Source organism: Raphanus sativus, chromosome 4, assembly GCF_000801105.2.
Source record: "Raphanus sativus cultivar WK10039 chromosome 4, ASM80110v3, whole genome shotgun sequence".
Classification (NCBI taxonomy): Eukaryota; Viridiplantae; Streptophyta; class Magnoliopsida; order Brassicales; family Brassicaceae; genus Raphanus; species Raphanus sativus.
Window position 1 is genome coordinate 28,040,524 of NC_079514.1, and position 26,540 is coordinate 28,067,063.

General features: G+C 32.1%; 3 protein-coding genes across 3 annotated transcripts; all 3 read right to left on the bottom strand.

Moving 5' to 3' along the window:
• Positions 1-4,734: 4,734 nt before the first annotated feature.
• Positions 4,735-7,451, bottom strand: LOC108854197 (phosphoglycolate phosphatase 1A, chloroplastic). The gene is made up of 11 exons (XM_018627704.2): positions 7,173-7,451; positions 6,821-6,888; positions 6,556-6,648; positions 6,399-6,470; positions 6,199-6,270; positions 6,028-6,087; positions 5,905-5,957; positions 5,652-5,749; positions 5,356-5,455; positions 5,064-5,167; positions 4,735-4,968 (listed from the first exon to the last, which is right to left on the bottom strand). Exons 1-11 carry the CDS (start codon positions 7,411-7,413, stop codon positions 4,862-4,864), a joined length of 1,068 nt encoding a protein of 355 aa, XP_018483206.1. The 5' UTR covers positions 7,414-7,451; the 3' UTR covers positions 4,735-4,861.
• A 5,489-nt stretch (positions 7,452-12,940) lies between these two features.
• On the bottom strand, positions 12,941-13,778 carry LOC108849680 (uncharacterized). The gene has a single exon (XM_018623271.2). It carries the CDS (start codon positions 13,679-13,681, stop codon positions 13,133-13,135), a length of 549 nt encoding a protein of 182 aa, XP_018478773.1. The 5' UTR covers positions 13,682-13,778; the 3' UTR covers positions 12,941-13,132.
• A 4,099-nt stretch (positions 13,779-17,877) lies between these two features.
• LOC108855783 (beta-glucosidase 42) lies at positions 17,878-21,404 on the bottom strand. The gene is made up of 13 exons (XM_018629684.2): positions 21,225-21,404; positions 21,076-21,142; positions 20,938-20,996; positions 20,795-20,870; positions 20,550-20,624; positions 20,387-20,474; positions 19,891-20,116; positions 19,594-19,709; positions 19,015-19,232; positions 18,884-18,918; positions 18,661-18,763; positions 18,354-18,462; positions 17,878-18,241 (listed from the first exon to the last, which is right to left on the bottom strand). Exons 1-13 carry the CDS (start codon positions 21,327-21,329, stop codon positions 18,046-18,048), a joined length of 1,473 nt encoding a protein of 490 aa, XP_018485186.1. The 5' UTR covers positions 21,330-21,404; the 3' UTR covers positions 17,878-18,045.
• Positions 21,405-26,540: the final 5,136 nt, after the last annotated feature.

Genomic DNA, 26,540 nt, shown 5'->3' on the forward strand with positions numbered 1-26,540 from the left:
ATATAGTGTTGACATTTTTACCTTTATCACATTTTCTATAGATATATAGTAATACATGCGTCCTAACTATGATTCACAAGGAATTAAAACATAAGAAAATTACTAACCTTCACCATCAATAGAATCACTGTCATGAAATTTACTGATTTTATCTAGATTTGGTGTTAAATCATCTCTGGATTTCGTTGAAGCAATGAAAATATTGAGAAAGAGAAAAATTGAATAATAAAAAGAAATAAAAAATGATGAGAATCAAAAAAGAAGAGAAGATGTGAGAAAAGAATAAAAGAGATGAAGAAAACGAAAGAAAGAGATGAAGAGAAAGAGATGAAAAAATGTGTAGAGGTGAAGTCCACCAGCTGTCCACCTACGACCTCGGACGCCGATCTACGCCTTTGACACGCTTTTCACCCTTCAGCACCGCCAGAGACATACCTGCTCTTTTTCATCATCACGCAGGGGCATTATGATCTTCTCCAGCCCAAAGTGGTATGACCATATAAGGCCATATGTCCATCTATGTGTAGTTTGCAAATTTGGACCTGCATTGGGTATATCCAACTAAATATCTCTTGAAATTAAATCAAATAGATAAGAACTAATTAAATTTTGAAAATAATTTTTCTTTTTTGTTTTTATTTTACATATTAAAAAATTACATATTAAAAAGAAGAGTTTTTTTTGTGTCCAAATGAAATGAAACAAGTATTTATTTATAGAGTATGAAAAAATGATGAATTTTGATATAAAATTTATAGGGCAATTATCTCAAATAACATTTTTTAAGTTTTTATCACAAAAATAGCACTCAAAAATAAAATAACCAAAATAGCATCTTTTTGTTTTTAAAATTTTAGTATTTACTTTTTATTTTTAAAAATTTGAACATATTCCTAAAACCTCACCTCTTAACTCAAAACCCTAAATCTTAGATTAATTAACCCAAAAGTTATAAATGCATATTTACCTTTCAATAAAACTTCTTTTGGTCATTTTCCTCCTTGTGATGCTATTCTTGTGATAAAAACTTGGTTTGGTGCTATCTAAGTCTTTTTCTCAAATTTATATGTATAATTTTATAATTATATGCAATAATTGATGTTAAATAATTGAGATGAACAAAAAAGTTAGAAAATATGAACATTTAATCAGGTTTTTACACATGTCTTCTTCTATCTACTTGGTTTGCAATTAAAATCTGAGAGACAAATTTAATATCTTGGTCCAATCATTATTTACCACGTCATACAAAAAATGCCCATATTTTTCTTTCAACGGTGTTGATAAGTTTCAACACTGATTTTGCCACATCATATTTTTATCTTTTACAACAAACCATTGTAAGTTTATCAACAGTTGTTAAAATTTATCAACAGTTGATAAAACCACAATTGTAAGTAGTCTTAGAGCACATCCAATGGTGATACTCCATTGGAGTCCTTACAAATAGTGTTTTATAAATTTTTAATTATTTTTTCAGATTAAAAACAGAAAATACTAACCATTCGCGGACCCCACGACATGTGGCAGTCCGCGAATAGTGCAAGAGATTCACTAAGAAGAAGTCCTTATTTAGAGATTTTAAGGCCATCATTATTGGTGGGCAGCCCTTAACTTTTTTTTTTTTTTTTTATTTTTTATCTAAGGGCTGCCCTTATGTGCCCTTAAGTGTTTGATGAACAAAAAAAAAAAAAAAAAAAAAAAAGTTAAGGGCTGCCCACCAATAATGATGCCCTAAGGATTGAATCCTTAATTTTTAGTGAGGTCCACTAATTATTTAATTATTATTTTTTAAGAACTACCCTTTAAGAATCTCTGTTGCGAGTAATCTCTATTGCGAGTGTTCTTAGTGACGAATTTGGAGACTGTATTATGTATATGTTCTCTCTGAGCTTAAATTAATGTTTTCACAGAGTGAATATATGTTTGTTTCTCGATCTAAACAATAATTTTAAACAATATTACCTATGCTTCAATTTGTTTTTGAAAATCAGGTTAACACAATTCTGTATCACAAAGTCTATATAAACCTATTAATGAATAGCTCTAATGTGAGGTTGAACAACTTCAAGAAAGATCAAACTACCTAATTATCTTCAAAATTATCTTTGTTACTCTATAAGAGGTACTACTCCTTATCCCATACCGCACTTTATAACTGATAAGAGGTTGTTATTGCTTTACCAGGCGTACATCAACCTATAACCAGAGGAACATTGATTGACATAAAGTCTCCCATGGATGTGTGGGGACTAATTACATATATGAATTCTTCGTAAGGGAAACTTTATTTAGGAGTGAGTAAGCACTTATCTCACAACTAGATGTTTGGGTGCATTAGATGTTTTGTTTGTTATATATTATGAATAAGTTATCTAGTTGTATTGCTAGGTCTGAATCCATACGCTTGCGGGTTTAGCATCTCATCCTCATTGAGTGATTTAGTGTTACTTATTTCTCTTTATTTTCCTAGATGAATATTTTGAAAGATCAATGCTCTTAGATCATTTCTCCCGCTTTTCTTACTGTTTCTTCTTAAACACTATTGCTTCATTGATGTATGAGAATTACAAAAAGATGGTTAAGCCAGGATGGAAAACCAACAGCGATATATGATTGATAGAGATCCTTTTAATCACACTTCTAGCAATAAGCTTTGCTCCAATGAGATTCCGGTGGGAGTGAAGTTGAGCTTTCCAAATCTACAATATCATGCAACAAGTCTAATAAAATGGTGGAGTAGAACTTGATTGAAGGCCAAGCTGAAGGTTTGGAGATTGCACTTATAATATCATGATCATCGGAAACAAAAATGATAGCATTAAAGTGGAGATTCTTCATACTTTCTAGTGCCCAACTCCAACTTTCCAAAGATGCTTCAAACTTGCTTGAGATTCCGACAAAAGATCTCCTACCATTCATGAGAACTTTTCCATCACAATTCCGAATGATTCAAGAGGCTCCACTTTGATGTTTATCCTTGTCCCATGCCGAAGCAATATCACATTTAAACCAAGAATCTGGAGGAGGCTTCCAACCAAAAATTATCTTCTTTTTCCTTTCTAGATCAATGGCTTTTTTCTTGATGATCTTGAGTCTTTATCTGATACCAATGATCCATTTCTTCAAAAATAGCTTTAATAAAGGAAGAACCAAGATCTATTTTTCCTTCAAAAAGAAATGAGTTTCAATTTTCCCAAATGGACCAAATAATCCACGGTCCACTTCTTCTGATTTGTTCTGAAATGAGATTGTTATTCCTTGTCTTTAAAACATATAAAATGTTGGAATAGACAGAGGAAGAATCAAACCCATTGGGAGGATGAGGGAAGTTGCTGGTTGCCCGTTTGTCTTGCTATGGAACAAGCGAAGAGAACATGGTAGTTTATAGATTCACCCTCCAACCCACATATCTGACAACGAGAATTTTCATGCCTCGTTCTGTAAGATTGTCAGTAACTGGTAATTCTCCACTAATAACTTTCCGTAATAAAATTTTGATATTTGAAACCGTATCAAGTGACCAAATTCTATCCTTGATACCATTTAATGATGATGGCAGCATACCTCCCGCGACAAATGCTTCTTTACTAATTTCTTTTTCTGCAAGTGCAAGCCAATAACCTGATCTTACCAAATATTCTCCAGAACGAGAGTGATTCCAAATAAAGAAATCCGCAGAAGAGATAATAGGTTTGATCTTGAGAATGATCTCAACATCTTGAGGGTAAAAAAGATCTTCCTGCAAGCCAAGATTCCAATAATGAGAGTTAGGCATAGAAGATCACTTACTCTAAGATTAAGATCAACCAAAGTATTCTTCATTAGCGGGATTCACATTCTATCTCCTTCAGCCAACCAAGGAGAAGACCAAACCGAAAGAGAACTTCCATCTCCAACCATGTGTCTCAACCCTTTGACTAGAAACTCTTTACCAAATAAGATACTCTTCCAAGTATAAGAAGGGCGAGAACCCTAAGGAAGCAGGAAAATATCTACTCTTTAAGAATTTACTGAAGAGAGATGAAGGTGAAGAAATGATTATTTTTAAGCTTGTTTAGCTAGAAGAAATTGATTAAAGATTTCTATGTCTTTAAATCCCATCTCTCCAAGATCCTTAGGAATACACAGCTTGTCCCAACTAAACCAGTGAATTTTTCCTTTATCTTCCGGAGAATACATCCGCTTTTCTTGCTTTGATAAACGATAAATTCAGTTTCTTCCGATTATTACGTTATTAAATTTTTGATTACTGAAAACTTTATTTAAATATAAATAAAATAGTATTTTTAAATTTAAAGTTATGTGAGATAAACATTAGTGTCACTTAGAGAGGGTGAGATGGGTGCTCGCTAATGCGCCATGCACGAGGATATTAGTGATAGGCCTAACTCACACCCAAAAGCTAGCTCAAGAGTGGAGGATTGCCCATACACTTATATATTGCCCAAGGACCATTGTCTCAACCGATGTAGGACAATCTAATAGCCCCTCTCGAGATGTGGGTGGGAAACGGTCCAACGGAAACAGCCCAAGCCCAACATCTCGGACATACCACAGCAAGATGGGCCATTTTTATAGGCTACATAGGTAGACAACTATTTATATGGGAAATCATCTTGCTGGGCTTAACCATGGGTTCTGATACCAAAAGCTAGCTCAAGAGTGGAGGATTGCCCATACACTTATATATTGCCCAAGGACCATTGTCTCAACCGATGTAGGACAATCTAATAGAGGAAGACGCTTCGAATAAATGAAGCTTGCCAAAATAAGCTAAGAAAAAGTTTATACATAGATAAACGTGTGGATTGACTCTGTAGTTGCTGAGTTGTACAGAGTAAAGTGATTTCTTGTTCTATCACACATTAGCTGCTTTGAGGGAGAGAAAATCAGAAATCTTGCTGGTGTAGAAATCTGGTTGTATCTTGTTCTCAGAGCTTTCCAACATGGAGATTGAAGTAACACCTTCAAGTCAACAAATATAATGTGAAGAAATTTTAGATGGTTGAAACCGAGACTGTGAAAAGAGAAGAACTGTTTTTAGGGATGATTAGTCATACCAGAGAGGACAAGAAGAGTTTTACAACCACCATTCTGCCCAAACAAAATATCAGTGTCCAATCTATCACCCACCATGCATATCTGTGACTTTTCAATTCCAAATCTGCACAATTTGTTTTTTAGAAAATGGCAATGCTCAATTTTAGGATCAACATTCTCATTACTTGGCAAATATCTTTTGTAAACTAGATGGACGTACAAAACACAAATTTCCTGTGCTTTATGAACTTGTGACTTGTAGAAAAGACTGATTACGAAACAGAAAGACAGATTAAGAGAATTTAGTCTTACTTGTCTGACAAATAGTCCATCATAAAAGTTGAGGGTTTGCCAACTACAAGAGGTTCACGTTGACAGGATCCAACAAGAGCACCAACCATAGAGCCACCACCTGAGACCCAGTAAATGCAATGTGGTCACGGATGTTAGAAAGGGGTAATCATAGACAAAGAAAGAACTTTTGCATAACCAAAACACTATATATAGACTAGACGTGAATTAACAGGAGAGGACTAAAATCCTAACGACTAAACTAAAGAAAAAATATAAAAAAAAAGACAGTACAAAAAAAGATACAAGAAGCCAACCTGCCCATTCTTGAGCATCGGTAAGGTGAGTGACAGCATCTCGGTTTGTAGCAATGAAAAGACAGCCCGGGTTTTCGCGGATACAGAGAGTTCCATACCTTCCATTGAAATGAAGCTATTAGATCACCAAACTCAGGATAAAATTTATATAGCACAGAGCTCATCCATAGAGCAGTAAGTATATCAGTCCTGAAGTGCCATTTTTTGATGGTACATGTAAATAAAGGAAACACACATAATATGAGGATCTTACTGAATTTTGTAGTAGTTGAAATAGCGGTCAAATCCAACCACCACAGCTCCCACCTGGAAAGCATTTTCAGTGAAACTATACTCAGTTATAAATATATAAATTGGTATAGGAGGGATGACATACATCATTATCATGCTCCATGAGAAATCCTGGCTTCAGTTCAATTTGTTTTTTACCATCATCCTGTATTTAAAAGAATTAACTGTTCAGAATAATGCCAGTTTTGAACAAAGTAAAAGTAGATCACCGAGAACCAAAAGGGGAAAGTTAGAAAGGAAGGTAAACGATACATACCGGACCTCCAAGGTATTGAAAACCAGCAAGGTCGAGCTCTTTCAAAATACCCTCCTCACCAATCACGTAGACCTGAATAAAGATGCATCAGAACTTACCGACAAGCTCTTTTAACCATTTGATTGGCATATGAGACTGGTGACATGTTTTACTAGACGATGCTTATTGAATAGTTTTGACTGAAAGATGGATGGGCTTACCTTCTTATCTTTGGGGAAATTAATAGACTGCAAGTATGCAGCTGCAGCAAAAGAAGAAGCAAATATTTCCTCCTGTAAAGAAGACTACTTTTTAAATAAATAAAAAACAAAAACTTATATCTAAAGGGCTAGCTAGACTGGGAACTAAACTACTAACCTCGTTAACATTCAGGCCAAGAGTCTCAAACTTTTTGCCATATTGTTTCCTAGATTTAGTTGAGTTGTTCGTCACAAAAACCAACCTCTTTCCCTGGATAGTTGTAGAATAGCAATTTTTGATGTAATGGAAGAAACTTCTTAAAAGAGTCTTGACTCCAAAAAAAAAAAAAAATGCAAAAGCTAAAACTACGTAAAATCAGCTGAAAAGAGAACAATTCAAACTATAGTCAAATTTTCTATGAATTGAGATTTTGCTTACCAACCTTGGCACGGAGCATATCAAGAGTTTCAGGAACTCCCTCAATCAATTTATCTCCCTTCCAAATGACTCCTACCAACACAACAATTAACAAATTGGTTCACCACATTTCGCTTAGAAGATTGATATATATTGTGAGCTACAATGATTGTAAGAATAATCATAATAGCATCTCTTTCTCAATTATCTCTCAAGTCGCCAAGCTCTCTCCCCAATGAACACTAACTAACATAACTGTTGTAAGCTCAACATGTTTTGAACGTGACGAGAGAGATGCATAATAGTTTAGAAGAAAAACACACAGGTCGTATATCATCATTATAAATATAGCATCGTTATTAAAACTGTATGGTCACCGTCACAATCGAAGATAAAAGTTTCAACGGAATCGATGAGCTGATCGGCGTTCTCGAGCTGCTGTGCCGCCATAGCTCTCGGTGTCAAATTGGGAGTCATCACACGGAGAGGCTTATGGTCGATTCTGCGAATGAAGCCGCCGGAGAAGGAGGAAGAACGAAATCCGGAGGAGACGAAAGGTTTTGAGTTTGGTAAGAGAGAAAGTGAGGAAGAAGAAACAAGTGTTCTGTTCAGCATCATCTTTTCTTCTTCGGTTTCCGTTTCTTTTGGAATATTTTTTTAAAAATAATTATAATTGGCTAATACGACTGTGTATGGTGCTGACATGGCAATTTGGGTGGACGTTGTAGATGAAGATATCATCCCCAAACATTTCTTAGCCTTATACATTGGATGAACCGTAAACGATTTTAGGACACATACTTTACTAGGTGAGGTCGGGGAAAAAGATCCAAAAACCCGGATCCGAACCAAATCCTTACAAAAAAAAGTAGATACATATATGATGATGATATAAAATGTCTATAAATCCCAAGTGTTATTATGCTAATACAATAAAGTACGGACAGCAGATTCAAATCAGTATTGAAGAAGTATTTGAAACTTAAATAACTAACTCAAATACTCAATTACATATTTATTTTGATATGATCTTAAAATAAGTTTTCAAAACTTAAACAAATCTTTTAAATATTCAATTTCATTTTTTTATTTTTGTATGATATATAAAAATACTGAATCCAAACCAAAATAACCTGAATTTGAAACATGCATGGTTACAATATGGATTTCGGGCCGTTCAATCCTGATTTTAGTTTGGTTTCAGTTTGTTTTTTTTGTTTTTTTGGTATTTTTGTTTACAAAAATTAGAACCATATCTAATTTGGTTTGGTTCGGATTTTATACTACCAATTTTTTGGTTTATTCGGTTTTATACCAAAAATACATTATTATTTGGTTCGGTTACATATTATATGAATTTTAAAGAGCCATTTTGTCAAAGTTATCAGTTATTAAAAAAATACCAGATATTCATTCTATAACTAATTGAATGTCAAAGAGAAACAAGTAAAATAATCAAATCTAAAACTAAAATCAAAGCTCAAAATTGTGAAAAATAAATAATGAAAAACAAAACATAAGCATGAAAGAAGTTTTTCGCACTCTTCCATAGTTGGTGACATTGTCCATCAAAGTCATGTTTCCTTCGACTGAACGCAAAATTTTGTTCGTTTACAGATATTTTTTTAAGAATAACTTCAATGCTTGTAAATATAATAAATCAATTAGATTTTGATCTGCACGCCCATGTGGATGTATATTCCAAAAAATATATTGCTATTTATTTTTCATGTCAATATCAAAGCTATAAAAAGTTCAAATCTGAAGAACCAAACCGATCACGATCCAAAAAAGTATTACCAAATCGAACCAAAATTGATTAAATATCCAAATTATTAAAAAAATTGATATTTAGACAACCGAAACCATAACCAATTCGAACCAAAGTATTTTGGATATCAAAATGTATCCGAAAAAGATTTATATACTTATATATATTTAATCATTTTAATTTAATTGTATATAAAAACATCCTAAATATATATGATACTTTTAGGTTGGTTTAAATACTTGAAAATATATAAAAATAGTCAAATATAAATATCTAACATAGTGGAAGTACACTCAGAACACCAAAAATATTTAAAATAATTATTTATTTCTGATCCAAAATTTAAACCAAACCAATTTATATGTTAAGTTTAGGTATTCTGACTTATGTTATTCAGATTTATATAGAATTTATTATTTTATTTATAGAATTTTAAAAATTCAAAATATATAATGAATTTAAAAAAATAATTTAAATGGGTTATTAGAACCGGAACTAAACCCGCAAAAGTCCGAATATAATTCTAAGTGAAATTTAGAAATATCTGAATGGGACTGAAATCTTTGACCTCGGAAACCTAAAACCCAAATAGATCTGAAACAAACCCCGATGGATACTTGAACGCCCTAATCATAATTCGAACTGAAATTTAGAAATATATGAATGAGACTGAAATATTTGATCCTAGAAACCCGAAACCCAAACAGATCTGAAACGAACCGGAATTGATACATGAGAACGCCCAGCCCTAGTCAATATTATGTATCATATATATGTCATCATATAATTAATTGTATTGGTCCATCATATGAATAATCATATAAGTAATTGTATTTTGATGCTCTAAGAGTTAAGTTTTATTTGTATTCATGTTTTAATAGATTAGATATTTACAAGTTAAAATATGAATTACCAACTACTAGAGTCCATAAATTCATATTCATGCAACATATGTTTGATGCTCTTTTGTTTATCATATAAAATTGCAGTTTGGATCCAATTTTGGTGTCAAGATAAGGCTTCAACCATAGGAAGCGAAAGAGAACTCCTATATGGGTCTAAGATTTGATTGGCAATGCTGAAAGTAGATTCAGATGAAACAGAGGAGACAGAGATCGCAAGAATATCCTTAGCTATTTTTCAGACAAGATAGGAAACTTCACACTATTGTTTCTCTACCATGATAGAATGTCATATCTTGTGCCATAGCTGATTCTACTTTAACCTTTTCCATCAAATATATGCTTAAATCATTAGCTGATTCAACACACTGGTTAGAAAACTGCATTTGCTGATAAAGCGTGGAAAATAATGTGGAGCAACGACAAGTGCTACTAGATAAAGATCCACCAACCGTCATATCAGTAACCAAACAAGCTGCCTGTCCAATTTGACTTTCATTCGATGCATCCATGTTCATGCTCTGAGATATCTTTTACGCATCAAATCACTTGCGTAAAAGACGCATGAATTTTTCTTTCATTTCAATAGCAGTCGAATTATTTTTTGCCGTACATGTTTTCAAAGCCAATGGTAAGAAACACCAACTTACTGCATGGATTGAAGACACTGGCAACAATCAATACCAAGTTCAAGTTTTCCAAATCATCCCAATATTTGTCAAATTTTTCTCGCATCGGAGATGTCATAGCTCTCACTTTAGGATCATTAATCATTACTCAATGAGATAAATGATGTTTCGATGCTGCAAATTTCATCATAACAAGAACTAGATGTCACTGGTTTAAAAGCAGAAAATGCCAATATAGAATCATTAAAAAAAAATCTTTAAGATTTTTTTTCAAACGATAAACTTTATTCCAATCTTCTTCTACCGGTGGTCCATCTCTTTTTTTTTGTTCTCCCACTAAAAAAAAATAAGCATTACATATGGTTTGCCTTTATTGGCCATTATATCAAACGTTGACCTAAATTTGAGAGCTGCCTTCTAACATGAGATAAATAGAATTCCACCTTGTAGAGGAATCCAAAACCAAACTCCCTCTTGTAACTTTTCTGCATATTCTTAACTGCATTTGAAAGAACTGAAATCGATGATCAGAAGACCTTAGATATTTCACTGCATTCCTAATAGCCTCCACACTTCTACTGATTTCATCTAGACCATCTTTGACAATGAGGTTTCAAAATATGAGCACAACAAAGAACACGCATAAATTTTCCTCCTAAAAGTAAAGCATCAGCGCTCAAATAATTCAGCCTTTTTTAAAGTGTCTAATATCATTGTCATTGCTATGAGCATTATCAACAGTGATAGTGAAAATCTTCTCGATTCCTCATTCCATCATACTATATATCACGCAAAAAAAAAAAATTCAAAACAAATTTGTATCGAATTTTTAAGATTATTTGTATTAATCAAAACAGATAAGATATCCGTAAATATCCGTAGATATCCGCAAATATCTATTTATTTTTCGGATATCCGATTTTTCAAATATCTGTATTTTTCTGAAGTAAAGCAAATCAGAAAATTAGATATTTGTACCATACGAAGCAAATCATAAAGACCTTTAAAAACTCGAATATTCGATCCGTTCCCAAACCTAATTATTGATGGTGGACCATTTAACTCCACCTAAATCAACATTGACTCATTACTTTTTTTTGTGACACACATTGACTCATTACACAAGTAGAAAAACCATGACAAAAAATAAATAGTGTCATTTTTTTCTATAAATATGAAATTGTATCCACCGAAGAAAAAAATATTTTATTTTTAGAAAAAAAAATTATATATATATTCTTTTGGAGAAGACAAGAGAGAGAAATTGAGAGTAATTTTATAGAGAAATTTCATTAGGAGATCAAAAAGACCATGCGCCAAACGACCATGGTCTTTGGTGAGGCACTGAGGCATGCATTCATGTCGATGTCACCTTCCAAAGTTAACATTCTGCAGCTTTTCTTGGCTTATCAAGTTATCATTCTGACAGCGTCATTCCAACATCGTCATCCTAAGTTATCATCCCACTTTGTTATTATTCAGTGTTGTCACCCCCGTAATATCTATGTCTCGTCGTTCGTCTATCCTGTCATCCCAATCTCTGATACTAGTCACAGTCTTAACTTCATCACTTGAAAGCAGGGGTGGACCCACGTTGATGGTACAAGGTCACGTGCCCCCGACAAATTATATACAATTTGCGTTCATTTAAACTATGAGTTGCTCAGATATCTCAGTGGTCTCCACAAGCACCTTTATTTTGCTAGCATGAAGGGTTCGATACCCCGTAAGAGAAGCTTTTCAAATAACATTTTGTTTCATGCCAAATTATATTCTGCCTATCCCATTGAAAAACGTCATTTCCTTATTCTCTGTTTTCTTTTCACTATCTCTGTTTTTTTTTGCTTTTTTTTGTCCAAAACTAGTTCATACCTTTATTTATTGTGTCTGGAACAACTAAGTACCACAGATGTGGCAGTCCACTTGGTTTAAGCGCAGTTGTTGGTGATGTGGTGTTCATGGGTTCGATCCACCGTGAGAGGGATGTTTTACGCCAAAATGGTATTAGCGCCGGCTGGGTCCTAGACCTGGAGGGTTACGGGCCTTTGCCGAGAACTTCCAGATAATCAAAAATAACTAAGTAAAATATTTTCTTGTGAACAAAAAGAGATGATTAAAATAAAATTATAATATAGAATTTCAAAATAAATATGTAGTTACTGTTTAGCTAATATACAGTACTGTATATAAATTACGAGTATACTTATAATATTGTGCCTACAACTAAAAAAGTTTCTAGATCCGCCATTGCTGAAAAAAAAACTCAAATCACTCATATATAATGAATCTATCACTATCACTTCTCTTTTTTTGGTCTAAGAGACAAATTTTCCCATAAAATGCATCTATCACAAAACCCTCACAATTTCTTTACCATCAATTAGGTACAATTTGTCAATAACAATAACAAGATTCTCTAAACTCAACACCTTAAGTTCACTTTTATCTAAATTTAAATATTTATCATGCTTGTTGACTTTGACCATTTTGGTTTCAACAATTTTAATGAAAATTAATTTTTTTTTGGCCATTGATATGGTTTGTTTGTATATTTATCAAGTTTGTTAACTTTGACCATTTTCTGTGCCAATAATTTTAATTAAAAACAAACATCTCTTGACCATTGACTAGATTCAAATATTAAAACCGGTTTACAAAATTTGCATCACAATTTTAATTTACTTGCGTTTTTTCCTTTTCTAATTTGTTTTCTATTCACTAGTTGAGAAGAGAATGAAGAAATGAATAGTTTTCAAAATGCATCACAATTTTAATTTACTTGCGTTTTTTCCTTTTCTAATTTGTTTTCTATTCACTAGTTGAGAAGAGAATGAAGAAATGAATAGTTTTCAAAATACATTAATTTAAAATATACACTAATCTTATTTAAGTGTGACAAAATCACACAACTCTCAGGTAACAAGCATCAAAACCATACACACTATATAGTTTTTGCCATCTCGCAAACATAAATTAATATAAATCAACCAAAGAATGTATCCAAAGTACCAAAAATAGAAAACTTAAAATTGAAATCAAAGCTTGAGTTGAAATGGGTAAGAAGGCCAATCCTTGAGATCTTCTTCTTGCCTCTGGAACTTACCTTCGTCATCTACAACGCTCTCATCCAAATAATCACTGTACTTCAACAAGAACGCTAACACAAGAACAACCCACTCTAAGCAGAACATCACCACACACAAACCACCGGCGAGTTTAAGAATCACTGCTCCGTCTTCTACCAGAACATACGATTTAAGAACCCTAAGGAAATCCCCAGTTCTCGTGAATATCAGAACAGAGACTGCCCCTTGGAATATGGCAGCGAGGACTGTGGCCACCATGTGTGCACCGTACAATCTGTCGCTTGTGGTTGCAGCGGTTGAAGAGGCGAAAACGGAGCAGCCGGTGACAGCAGTGGCGATGGTGAGAGTGTGGAGGAAGATGAGAGAGAGGCCGGAGAGAGAAGGGAAGAGACGGAGGGAGATTGTGAGGAAGATGCAACTTGAAGCGGAGCCTAAGAGGATGTAGTTGCAGAGTAGGAAGATGTTGTGTGTGTTTCCTTTAGATCTTGAGATTCCCATTTCTTCGGTTAAGGGTTTATACAAATTTTGACTATGGAAGAGATAATTTTTTTTATGCAAGTGTTTTTCTGTTCGTATCAGTTCAATTGGCTTTAGGATTTTATATAGACATTGACATTGCATACGGAATAAAATAGAGGCGATAAAGCTGATATTTTGTTGGGATTAACGGTCGAATTTGTTTTTTGTTTTTTGTTTTTTTTTTTTGAAAATATGACACTTTTTTGGAGCAACAGCTCTATTATGGCTTAAAGGAATTAATGACAAATGTGTCGATTAAGGTGCAACGGCTCTATTACTTTTGAAATGTTTTGATTGTTATTTATTCTATTAATTCTCATGTATGGCCAATTGATATATGTTGTGTCCATCTTTTTAAATATTATAACTGCAATGATATACATATTTTTTTTATATGATAACTGCAACAAAATTAAATAAAGAACATCACCACTACTTAATCACGCCTAATAATCCGGGGGAGGGGATAATTAGTTCAGTTCAAATAATAAATTCACTACGTAACCTACTTAAATAGTAATAAACTAAATATTTTATAGATATAAATCAAATTCTATTAATCCTAACTAAAGAAAACTACTTCTAAACCGCCGTATCTAACACTGGTGCATGGACTATTGATTTCATAGGACAACTACGTGACTATTCTTTGTTTTGCGTTTTTCTTATATAATTATTCATCTTTGAAAGAAGGAATATATTTTTTGTGTTACACTTTTTTAGAAATTTATTTTAGTCATATTTGTATTTTTCTTTGTACAATATTTATCTTAGATGATTAATAAAAAGTTTTAATAATTGTATTAAATTCTGAGTATTTTTTTGTTTTACATCTTTTTAGAAATTTAATTTTTATATTAGTATTTTATAGTCATATTAGTGTTTTGTATAATATTTCTTTAAAATAATTAATAAAAAGTTTTAATGGAATATATTAAAATAGTTGGATCACACCTATATCAATAAGTCATGTTCATGTTTTAATAATATTGATTAAAATAATTGGACCAGAGTTGGACCACACCTATATCAATATGTCATGTTCCTCTTTGAATAGTATTGATTAAAATAATTAGACCACACCTATATCAATAGGTCATATTCTTATTTTAATAGTATTGATTAGATTTTGACCCGTCTTTTCACATGGCGGGTATATTTTTGTTTTAATTTCTTTTGAAAAATTTAGTTTTCGTATTTGTATTAGTTAGTATTAAAATAAAATTAGGTACAACTATATAAAGAAAATAATAACGGATCATTAAACAGTTGGACATAACATTCGTCAAAAGGTCATATTTCTAATTTAATAGAATAGATTATAAATATGTCAATATACAAAATCATGTTTAAAAATATAGTAAAGTTTTGAAATCTATTTTCTTTATTTTTTAATTTCACATAAAAATATAATATAAACACTTTTAACAAGTTGAAAAGAAGATATAATAAAATATAATAATATAAAAATTAAAAACTAATTGAGTATCTAATTAAAATAATGAAATCAATACTATTAAAATATGACCTATTGATCCAACTATTTTAATACAATTATTAAAACTTATTATTATTAATCATTTACGAAAAATATTATACAATGAAAGACATATATATGACTAAAAATACAAATATAAATATTTAATTTTACAAAAATATCAAACAAAAAATATATCCGTCCTTTAAAGACGGGTCATAATCTAGTTCGCCTTGTTGTAAAAGTCTTCTTCTTTTTTTTGGTCATCCAAGTGTTGTAAAAGTCAACTAATGCAGTTGCCTACTACTCAGGATAACACACTGTTTAATGATCTGAGATTTTAAGACATGATTTGTTAGACAGATAAAGGTTGGAAATTATCAAGCTATTATAAAATATGTTATGTTTAAAGTTAATAATAGCATGTATTTTGTTCAATTTACATTAAAACTTATTACAAAAGTAATTTAAATAATAGAACAAACAACAAAAAGTCTTAACAAACGTTCAATGATATGTTGTTTTGAAAGATTCCTTAGAGCATTCCCAATGGCTACATACTGCATGTAGTATCTTAGCAAATATAGTAGTAATATGTGTAAAATAATTTTATTATCTAATGAAATTTAAAGCAACAAAAAGAAAAGAATCAAACATTAGATGACATGTGGTAAAGATGTTTTTAATTTTTATTTTCCAGTATGTCTGCATAGAACTTTTTCTGACAAAAATTCACTCTTTTTCTTTTATTTTATTTTATTTTATTTTTGATTTTCTTTAGTTGATAGATATCCTTTGAGATACTATCAATGGGGTTACTCTTTTTTTTTTTTTTTGTAACAGAATCAATGGGGTTACTCTTACAATGTCGAACAACACTAGTGACATATGAATAAAATTAGCAAATAAATATATAATAATAACTCACTTCAGATGGATTTTTAATTTATTTATTTTTATATCTTATTAGTTTATGTTTTAAACTATTGAAAAACTATTTTGATTATGTATTAGCTATTGTTTTATATCATTTCTTTTTCTAGGTTAACCTTATATTTTGTAATAAAAAGGAAAAAAAAACTTGTGAAATGTATAAATCTATTGAAATGTAGAAAGATAAATAGCTTAAAAGAATTGTTTTTGAAAAATTTTCATTTTATCACATTATTGGTATCAATAATCATGTTTACTTTCATTAAAAAAAATTAAAAATACTTTTATTATCTAATTAAATTAAAAGCAACAAAAAGAAAAGAATCAAACATTAGATGACATGTGGTAAAGATGTTTTTAATTTTTAGTTACCAGTATGTCAGCATAGAAATTTTTCTGACAAAAATTCATTATTTTCTTCTTTTATTTTATTTTTGATTTTCTTTAGTTGATAGATATCCTTTGAAATACTATCAATGGGGTTACTCTTACAATGTCGAACAACACTAGTGACATATGAATAAAATTAGCAAAATAAATATATAATAATAACTCGCTTCGCGCGGGTTTTTAATTTATTTATTTTTATATCTTATTAGTTTATGTTTTAAACTATTAAAAAAAATTTGATTATGTATTAGTTATATTTTTATATCATTTCTTTTTCTAAGTTAACCTTAGATTTTGTAATCAAAAACGAAAAAAAAATTGTGAAAGGTATAAATCTATTGAAATGTAGAAAGATAAATAGCTTAAAATATTTTTTTGAGAAATTTTCATTTTACCACATTATTGGTATCTATAATCATGTTTACTTACATTAAACCATTTTCAAAAATACATTTTTATTAAAGAGTCAAAATTATATTCTTGTTTTTAGATATAGAAATATAAATAATTATTTAAATAATAAAAATTATAGTTTTTTGAATTATAAATTTTCAAATTCTAACTTTTTATGATTTTTCTTTAAAATTTCTTTTATTTGATTTTTGTTTTTTTTACAAATTTACTTTTTAAAATTCAAAAAATTCCTTTTGAATCTTTTTTATAATATATTTTTAAAAATAAGTATTTTATTTATATATTTATTAAATATAGTTTTCTTTGCTAAAATTTTATTAATTAAATATAGTTTATTCCCAAGTTTATTCTCTTGCTTTTTCTCTAAAATATATATTTGCTTTCCAAATTTACAAGACTCTTAACTCACCTCGCGTCAGCTATTAAATCAACACACACATTTACAAGTTTAGCTATTAAATCAACATCCACATTTACAAGTTTATGCTCGCGTCTTCAGTATAGCCATGAATATGTTACAGCCAAATCCATAGCAAGCCACATCTTTTGTATGTGACAATACTAAACAATTTAGTCACGGTCCCTGTGTGGGCAACCTCGTTGCAAATTGGGCTATAACTGTTGTGGCACTTGCATAACATAGTCGTAGCTATTCGCAATGGATTAATTACATATTACATTCACATCGAGCAAAGACCTTTACATTACATATCTTACATTTTAAGTCACAATTATAACACTACTAGCAGACCATCAGTTAAAAATTATATTTGTACCTAATAAATAGTAAAAACTAATATATGTTTTATCAGAAAAAAAAAAGAAGGTATATGGCATTTATTTTGCAACTTTCCATTCAATCAGTATCAACGTATTATGGTTCTCCAGCAAATGCACCCGTTTCTAGTCCTTATAACAATCATATAAACCATCATAAGACAGTTTGTCACTTGTTTGGGTATCTAATGAAGAAGATAAACTTAGTCAGAATATGAGTTTGAAACCAAAAAACAACCCAAGAAATTTGGTTTGTTATGGCTCATAATAATCTATTTGGTACAAATTTATAACAACACAACGCAAATCATGTAAATGTAGTCATAGATTTTGCTTTATTCTTCCTGGTTTTTTAATCCTTTTTACCTTTGTTGTCTTCATCACCTTTCAGGAATTTCATGAACCAATAAGCTGAAGATTTTGGGTGACGGGTCAAACCGTTCTTGTAATCCACATATACCAAACCGAACCTTTTGGTGAACCCTTGCGCCCACTCAAAGTTGTCCAGCAAAGACCATGCAAAGTATCCCTTTATGTCTACTCCGTCTCTGTTTCAATTTTTTTTCAAATTAACAAAACTCAATGTCAACTTGTTGTAAAATGTACATTGACTGGATAAACTTTTAGTAAATATACGAATAAAGAGACACGTAGGCTCACTTGATAGCCTCAGCGACATTGGCAAGGTAACTCTTGAAGTAGGCAACTCTACGCTTATCGTCTAGCATCTCATGCATAGAAGCAGATCCGTCATCTTCATCATCCATGCCTGTCGTGTTGCACCATGTGAACCAAAGCTCAGGACGTATACAAATGAAGTGAGATATAACATAAACTGAGTGTTTACTTAACTTGAGAAACAAATTTCAACTTAACACGAACAACAAAACCTATTCTGCTCTTCTTAAAAGACTATGCACTGTACCATATTAAAATGAACGACAGAGTTACAAGGAAAAGTATATACCATTCTCAGTAATAAATATTGGAGGGTGGTTGTATTTTTTGCTGATGTAATTTAAAGTCTTCCGGATTCCCCAGGGCACAATATAAAGCCAGTCTGAAGCAGCCTGTAATTGTCACAGATTTGTTTAGTTGATTATTGGATCATGCATACTTGCCTTTCGCATAAGTCCTGGAATGTTAATAGAGTCATTACATTGACCGCAGACTAAGAAAAGAGTTCTTACCCTTTCACCTATTGGCTCTCCATCTTCCCATTCAACTGTGCACAGAAAAGAAAAAGAGATGAGTACTGTGAAGGAAGTAAGTAAGAAGATGGGAGTGGTTAAAAAGATATTTCAGTGTTTGCGTTTGTTACCAATCCTTTCCAGTTCTTGTGCTTGGTAAAAGTCACTCTCAGCTTCTTTGTTTGAGACATGAGCAATTAACCTAGAAGTGTAGTGGTTTAGGCCAAGAAAGTCCCATGAGTTCTGAAGCATAAACTCCTTTTCTTCTGGAGTAAACGTAGGAAGATTATCTCCCAGTTTCTGGCGCATACTTGCAGGATAGTCACCATAAAACAAAGGATCTAAGAACCTGCAAAGGATTTCAATTCGTTATTTCAAAGATGTCACGGAAGTAACAATGTTTTACTCTCACTAGCAAAGTTTTATTATAATTTGATATTATGACTTTCTTAAACACAAAGGAGAAAAAGCTTATTTAGATAGCTTGGTTGCTCACTAATTACAACGAGATAATCATGGGAAACATCAGTGTAAGTGAAGTATAGGTTCTAAAATATCTACAATTACAAAATAAAAGATAATTGCACAAAAAGAACTATTCCCAAAAATTAAATCTTAAAAAAAAAACAATCTACCACAGAGACGCCCCATCAGCTATACGATTCTATCTTCATGCTTAAGAATACACTCAATGCACACAGCTTACTTACCAGCCAAGTTGAAAGTCAATTCGCCTACCAGCAGCAACCTTGTCCTCCATTTTCTCTGAATTTGCCTCTGCCCACTCACAATCAACCGACAAACCGATTTGTCCGCCTTGACTTTCCTAGATTAGTATACATATATGCAAACCAAAAAGAACAGTGATTAATAACAAGCAACTGAGATGGATGGATAAAGGCACTAGATCTCAGCAACATTACCCTTGACGCATCTTCCCATAACCAAAGATCCACTATAAAAAACCTAGAATAGACAGTATTCCGAGAATAGGTTAGTGATTATACCTTGTACTTGCTTCTATATATGGAAACGGCAGTTGCATGGGCCAAAACTTGATGATGTGATACCAAATAAGGTTCGACCAAGGGCTTCTCTTTTCTCCCAGGTGCGAATATCCCAATACAGTGTCCATTCACCGAGGTCTGAAGTGGTTCGTTCAGTGTGATCCAGTGCTTCACTCTATCACCAAAACTGGCAAAACAAGCATCTGCATAGAGCCCAAAATAATCCCTGCACATAAGGTAATAGAGTTAAGTGTCAACACAATGAATTCTACAAAAACAGGTGCTGGTTGTATTTTAGCTATAGGAATGCAAGATCTTAGTCTTCTTAAGCATAACAGCTTTCACAATTCACATAGATTTGGACTTAATCAGCTAAACTTAAACTTTCACAAGATATGGATCATACACAAGACAAGATCTACAAAATAAATGTATTTCTGCTTACGCAAGATCATATGTAGAATATCAAAACGGTCTAGTACGATGTACAACTTACACAATTTTCCTATTTGTCCAACCTCCGATTGATTCCTGGAGATGTGAGGGGAGATCCCAATGGTACAGAGTTACAAACGGCTCAATACCTGAAACAGTAAACATGTTGTGAAACGATCATGTACCAAGTTAGGAAAAGGATCGTCTAGAGTAACAGAAAATACCCTTTTCAAGAAGTGAATTGATAATATTATTGTAGAAGGCAACTCCTTCTTCATTGACTTCAGTTCCTAAGCCATCTAGAACAAATGTAAACCAAAGAAAATAAGCCCTTGAACAAACCTAAATATGTTTTTGCAAGGAGCCCTGAAGACAACAAGTACAGACATATTTAATGGCCCCAAGCATAAATGCTAAAAGAAGTCAGAATTTCATGTCTGTAAAAGGAAGTCAATGCCTAAGAGCATACCAGGGAAAATGCGAGACCAAGAAATGGAAAATCTGTAAGCGCTGAATCCTAATGTCCCTATAAGTTCAACGTCCTCCTGCAAAATGATAATGTGAAGAAATAAGGAAACGATAGGAGAAAAAAAGGAGGTCTCTTTTGTTAACCTTATATCTGTGGTAATGATCTACAGCGACATCACCATTACTTGCATCAAGAACTTTTCCTAAATAACAAGGAAAAAAACAGTGTTAATATATAAAGTCTTCGTTGTGATAAGAAGAAGCAAGAAAGAAAGAAGAAACCTTCAAGATGAGTGAACTTGTCCCATATACTTGGCCCTTTTTTACCTTCATTCCAGCCCCCTTCGATCTATAAAATCAATCAATCAATACTTAGGTCAGTGATGACAGCGTAAGGAATCAAAAGATGAAGGCTTTCAGATCGGGGAGACCTGGTAAGCGGAAGTGGCGACGCCGAAGGTGAAAGTGGAGGGGAAACTAGAGCGGTATACATTCGGAGGGACGGCGGGACTAGGCAGGTTAAGCTTCTGCGCCATTTTTCTCGATTAGATTGGGGATCTGGTAGATAGGACGAACACAGCACAAGTGTGACGCAAGAAAGTTGCCAAAAGATGCGGAGACCCTACCCAAGACAACTCTTAACCAAGAAACCGGACTTCCGATCGAACCGAGCCTATTTTGACCCCAATTCAATTTGTTATCCGGTTTTGATTTACCATTGAAATACGGTAGGAAAAACCCGCTCAGGTTGGTGAACCGCTTAGCTCCAGATTAGGCTCGGGCATTCGGGTCCTCAGATCAGGTTCGGGTCGGATCGTCTCGGGTCCGGATCCTTCTGATCATAGAGTTGAGAACCCGATAAGATAATTTGAAAATTTCAGTTTCGGATCGATTCGGGTTGTCTTGGGTTCGGGTCGGATCGGGTAAAGAATATAGGAACCGGTAATATCCGAGTATTCTCGGATCATACAATTTTTCGGGTCGGTTCTCGGGTTTTCGGTTTTCGGGTCGGGTTTCTTTATTTTCGGATCGGGTATACAGTAAAGGGGTCTAAATTACCCTACATACCCGAGAAATTACCCTATATTCCTGTATAAAACCTGCAAAAGGCCTGGGTATTTGGGTCATCGGGTCGGGTTTGGGTCGGATTGTCTCGGTTTCGGGTTCTTCGGGGAAGGGAAGAGATAGAAGTAGGCTGGTTTAAATAGATGCATATCTGGTTTAGGCTTGGTTTAGTGTAATTGATTCGGGTCTAAAATTATCCTATCGGGTATAGGGTACGGTTCGGGTCGGATACTCTACCCGCGGATCCTTTAGCTCAAGACCCAATAGGATAATTTGATCGGGTCGATTCTTACCTGGACCGGGTTTTTTCGGGTCGGGTTTTCGGATCCGAGTAAAATGTACAGGCCTACTCCGGATCAAATCCTCAGACACACTCCTCTCCTCTGCCCAAAATTCTACTTTAATATATTCTCTCTAATTTCTTTTTTAATTTTATTGATTTATTTAAATCATAAAACAGTAAATTTTTTAGCTAATTACAACTATACCAATTAGATTATCCAAACCTGAATCCATGTCTATCCATTAAACTTGGATTCACTTCTAAAAATCCTAAAATCGAATAAATGCTTTCAAGTTTCACTCATTCGTCCATTTTTTCAAATTCGACAGTTATCATTTTTCTCTTCTGCAAGAATTATTCAGTTTCATTCATCAATTTTTATCATCATCAATTGAAATCCTACAAATCCAATTAAAATTGAAACTACTTGAACTTTTTAGTCATGCATCATGTGAGGAGAATTCGTTCGAAGAATCCATTAGTCCTGAATGGAGTTGATCCAAAGAAAGAAAGAAGCCTCAACTTGTAAAAAGAGGAGAGGCCTAAGTGGCCTCGAATCCTCAAGTAACCATCACAAATCAGTTACCTGAAATTCAAAAAAGAGGAAAAAGAGAAGAAAGAGAAGAATCTAAAGATGAAAAGAATGAAAGATAATCCAAAAAATACAAAAGAATATAAGACACAAATTCCAACGATTCAGAAAAAACTGATTATGTCGGAACATGCAACAAACTTGCATGCATCAGTATGTAGTTGAATGGGTAACTATGTAGGAGTTAGTATAACATGAATAAGTTTGATGAAACTTTTTCTTGTATGTCTGACTTAAGTCAGAATCTGATTCGGATGCGCTTCAAAGAAATAGCCTTTCAGCGTGTCAGAAACGCTTTGTCCCACACGACCGTCAAAACCTAAAAATAATAGTAAATAACTTGTTAGAGAAATTTAATATTCAAAACCTAATTATAAAAATAATTAAGGAAAATATGTACCATAAATTTCATAGCGATCGATCGGGATCCAAAACATCTGATATGTTTAAATTAACTTCCAAACTACTCTCTCAGCTAAGAGGTTCGATTTAATACTTGAGGATCGAATCTGAAGGAGTGTTTTAAGATTTAATTTTCGTTCATCAATAAAAATAAATTTAATTTGAAATTCTAATTATATTTTATGATAATAAGAATTTAAATTAATTAATATTTTGGAAATAAATCTTATCATGATTCTGAAAAAAATATCTTAGATAATATTTATTTGTAATTTAAATAAAAGTAAAGATACTAAAAGATATGATGATTAAGTTATGTAGAATTTGATAAACTTTCTTGAGGAGGATTCATTTAAAAAAATCACACATAAAAAAAAGTCATGACTTCTCTTTTAATATAATAGAGAAGAAAGAGAAGAATCTAAAGATGAAAAGAACGAAAGATAATCCAAAAAATACAAAAGAATATAAGACACAAATTCCAACGATTCAGAAGAAACTGATTATGTCGGAACATGCAACAAACTTGCATGCATCAGTATGTAGTTGAATGGGTAACTATGTAGGAGTTAGTATAACATGAATAAGTTTGATGAAACTTTTTCTTATATGTCTGACTTAAATCAGAATATGCGCTTCAAAGAAATAGCCTTTCAGCGTGTCAGAAACGCTCTGTCCCACACGACCGTCGAAACCTAAAAATAATAGTAAATAACTTGTTAGAGAAATTTAATATTCAAAACCTAATTATAAAAATAATTAAGGAAAATATGTACCATAAATTTCATAGCGGTCGATCGGGATCCAAAACATCTGATATGTTTAAATTAACTTCCAAACTACTCTCTCAGCTAAGAGGTTCGATTTAATACTTGAGGATCGAATCTGAAGGAGTGTTTTAAGATTTAATTTTCGTTCGTCAATAAAAATAAATTTAATTTGAAATTCTAATTATATTTTATGATAATAAGAATATAAATTAATTAATCTTTTGGAAATAAATCTTATCATGATTCTGAAAAAAATATCTTAGATAATATTTATTTGTAATTTAAATAAAAGTAAAGATACTAAAAGATATGATGATTAAGTTATGTAGAATTTTGATAAACTTTCTTGAGGAGGATTCATTTAAAAAAATCACACATAAAAAAGTCATGACTTCTCTTTTAATATAATAGATACATAAACACAAACTATTCACCAACTAATCAACAGCGCATTATCTAGATGACCACATTACACGCTTATTTTAACCTTCGACCAGCAAATCTAAATCTAACGTTTCGAACCATTACAAACCTCAAATAGACCCTCAGCTAAAGAACAACATTATAACACAAAGTGGCATAAACGAAAAAAAATCCTAACAGTAACCCGCGCGAAACATATGCTCCTTCGCGTCAAATTATGCATAAAGAGGATTCATGGCTCAGTCATCAGTGGAAGTTGCATTACCAATGATGTTCATTATTGTTAAAAATGTATACTCTGAAACTTATATAAAAATACAAAATAGTGATTAGTATTTATAGGTTACATTTGCCACACGAGTTTTGGTCTTAAAATTTGGAAAATAATGTCGTTTAGTAAAAAGCAAATCATGAGAAGTATAAAACTAAAACTTCACGGCAACATTTTTTAGTCATATATTATTTTGTTTACGCTTGAATCTTTTTTCAAGCATTCTATAGTTATTTCGATAGAATATTAAACATTCTATATTTAATATATAAATAAAATTTTTAAAAGAACATAATTAAACAAAATATGAATTGAAGATAAAATATGCTTTCATTAAATTTAAAAAAATTAAAAAATGATAATAATTAAATAAGAAAATGTCAGAGAACATATTAATAACAAATAAAAACGAATACAGATCAAAAATATAAACGATCATCATATTCAAAACTAAATAAATATAATATTCCCATCCTAATGGCAGGTAAACCACTAGTTCTTTAAAAAATTGAAAATGTTTTTGGAGATCATGATTTAACATCACTGCATAGTGGACTTTGAAAAGTAATCAAGGGAAAAAAGTTGTGGGTTTGACCCTAAAAGAAAAAAAAGAAAAAAGTCGCGGGTCTTATCGCCACAAGTGGAAATTTCGCGAGAAGTGCAGTTTGAAAACCCACCCCCAAAAAAAAAGAAAAAAGAAAACCTCACCAACCGCGTTCAACTTCTTCATAGTGGAGTTTGAAAAACCCTATCAACCGCGTTCAATTTAATATTTATCCTGCATAACTTCACATTATTATGCATCGATATATGAAAGCTTATTTCTCCTAAGCCACCTCTTTTCTTTTGGGGTTAACTCTCGATAGTTACTATTGTTTTATTAAGTTGGAAGAAGAAGAGCGCAATGGCGATAAAGACATCACATGCTCCTCTGTTTCGTCTTCTTTTCTGGCTATTATTTGTGGTTGGTCTCGTAGGAGCTTCAGGTCAGTTCAATCATCAATACTATCAGAATTGATCGTCTTTTCTCGTCTTTAAAAAAAACTTTAAATATCGGTAAAGTGCAAAATACCTCAAACAATATTGTGAATGGAAAAAATTGAGCCAAGTGATCATGGCTTAGTGATAAAGGGCTTACACCTGTGAATTTTATTCTGGATTTGATACCTTTTAATTATCTGGAATGCTTTAAATGGTAAAAAATGCAGATTTTACAGGTTTCGTGGTAATTAGTCTTTGGACCTAGAAAATTTTCCAGATCACACCACAGTTATAAAAAATGGAAAATTAATATCCTAGAAAAAACTAATACAGTTAACATCTTACAAATGTGATCTTTTGTTGAATCAGAACTTCACCAATTATTAGGAGCAAAAGCAACCGTATAAATTTATTGTTAACCTTTTTTTTTAACCCTAAAAAAATTATCAAAAAGAAATTACAAAAACAATAGGGAGGAACAGAAGTCGTTCCATAATTATTTAGAATTTCAGGGTACGATTAATTCGGGTTTTTTAGTGGAGTTCTTAACTCATGATTTGATATTTTTTTATTTTTTATACTTTTCGGCTAAGAAACGGTTCTTACATTTTTTATTAAGAGACAGTTTTAACTTTTCTTAGTTAAAACTAAAAAAAACTCTAACAACATTCTATTAGTCGAAGCTAAAAATTCAATTTAAAAGACCGGGGTTAATTATAGTCTTAGATCTGTGTTATTTAAAAGACAAAACAAGAGTCTCTGTTGTGACTTTGGGGAAAAGAAAGAATTAAAAAGAAAAATAACCGCACAGCATAGAGGCAGATATTTTGTCTTATTATTATGTGAATAATGTTATAAACCATTTAGATTCATGTTTATAATACCATCAAATATTAAAGGATAATAGATTACATTTCTAATTCTAACACGTATCATATCTCCAAAATGTGTGAATTTTAA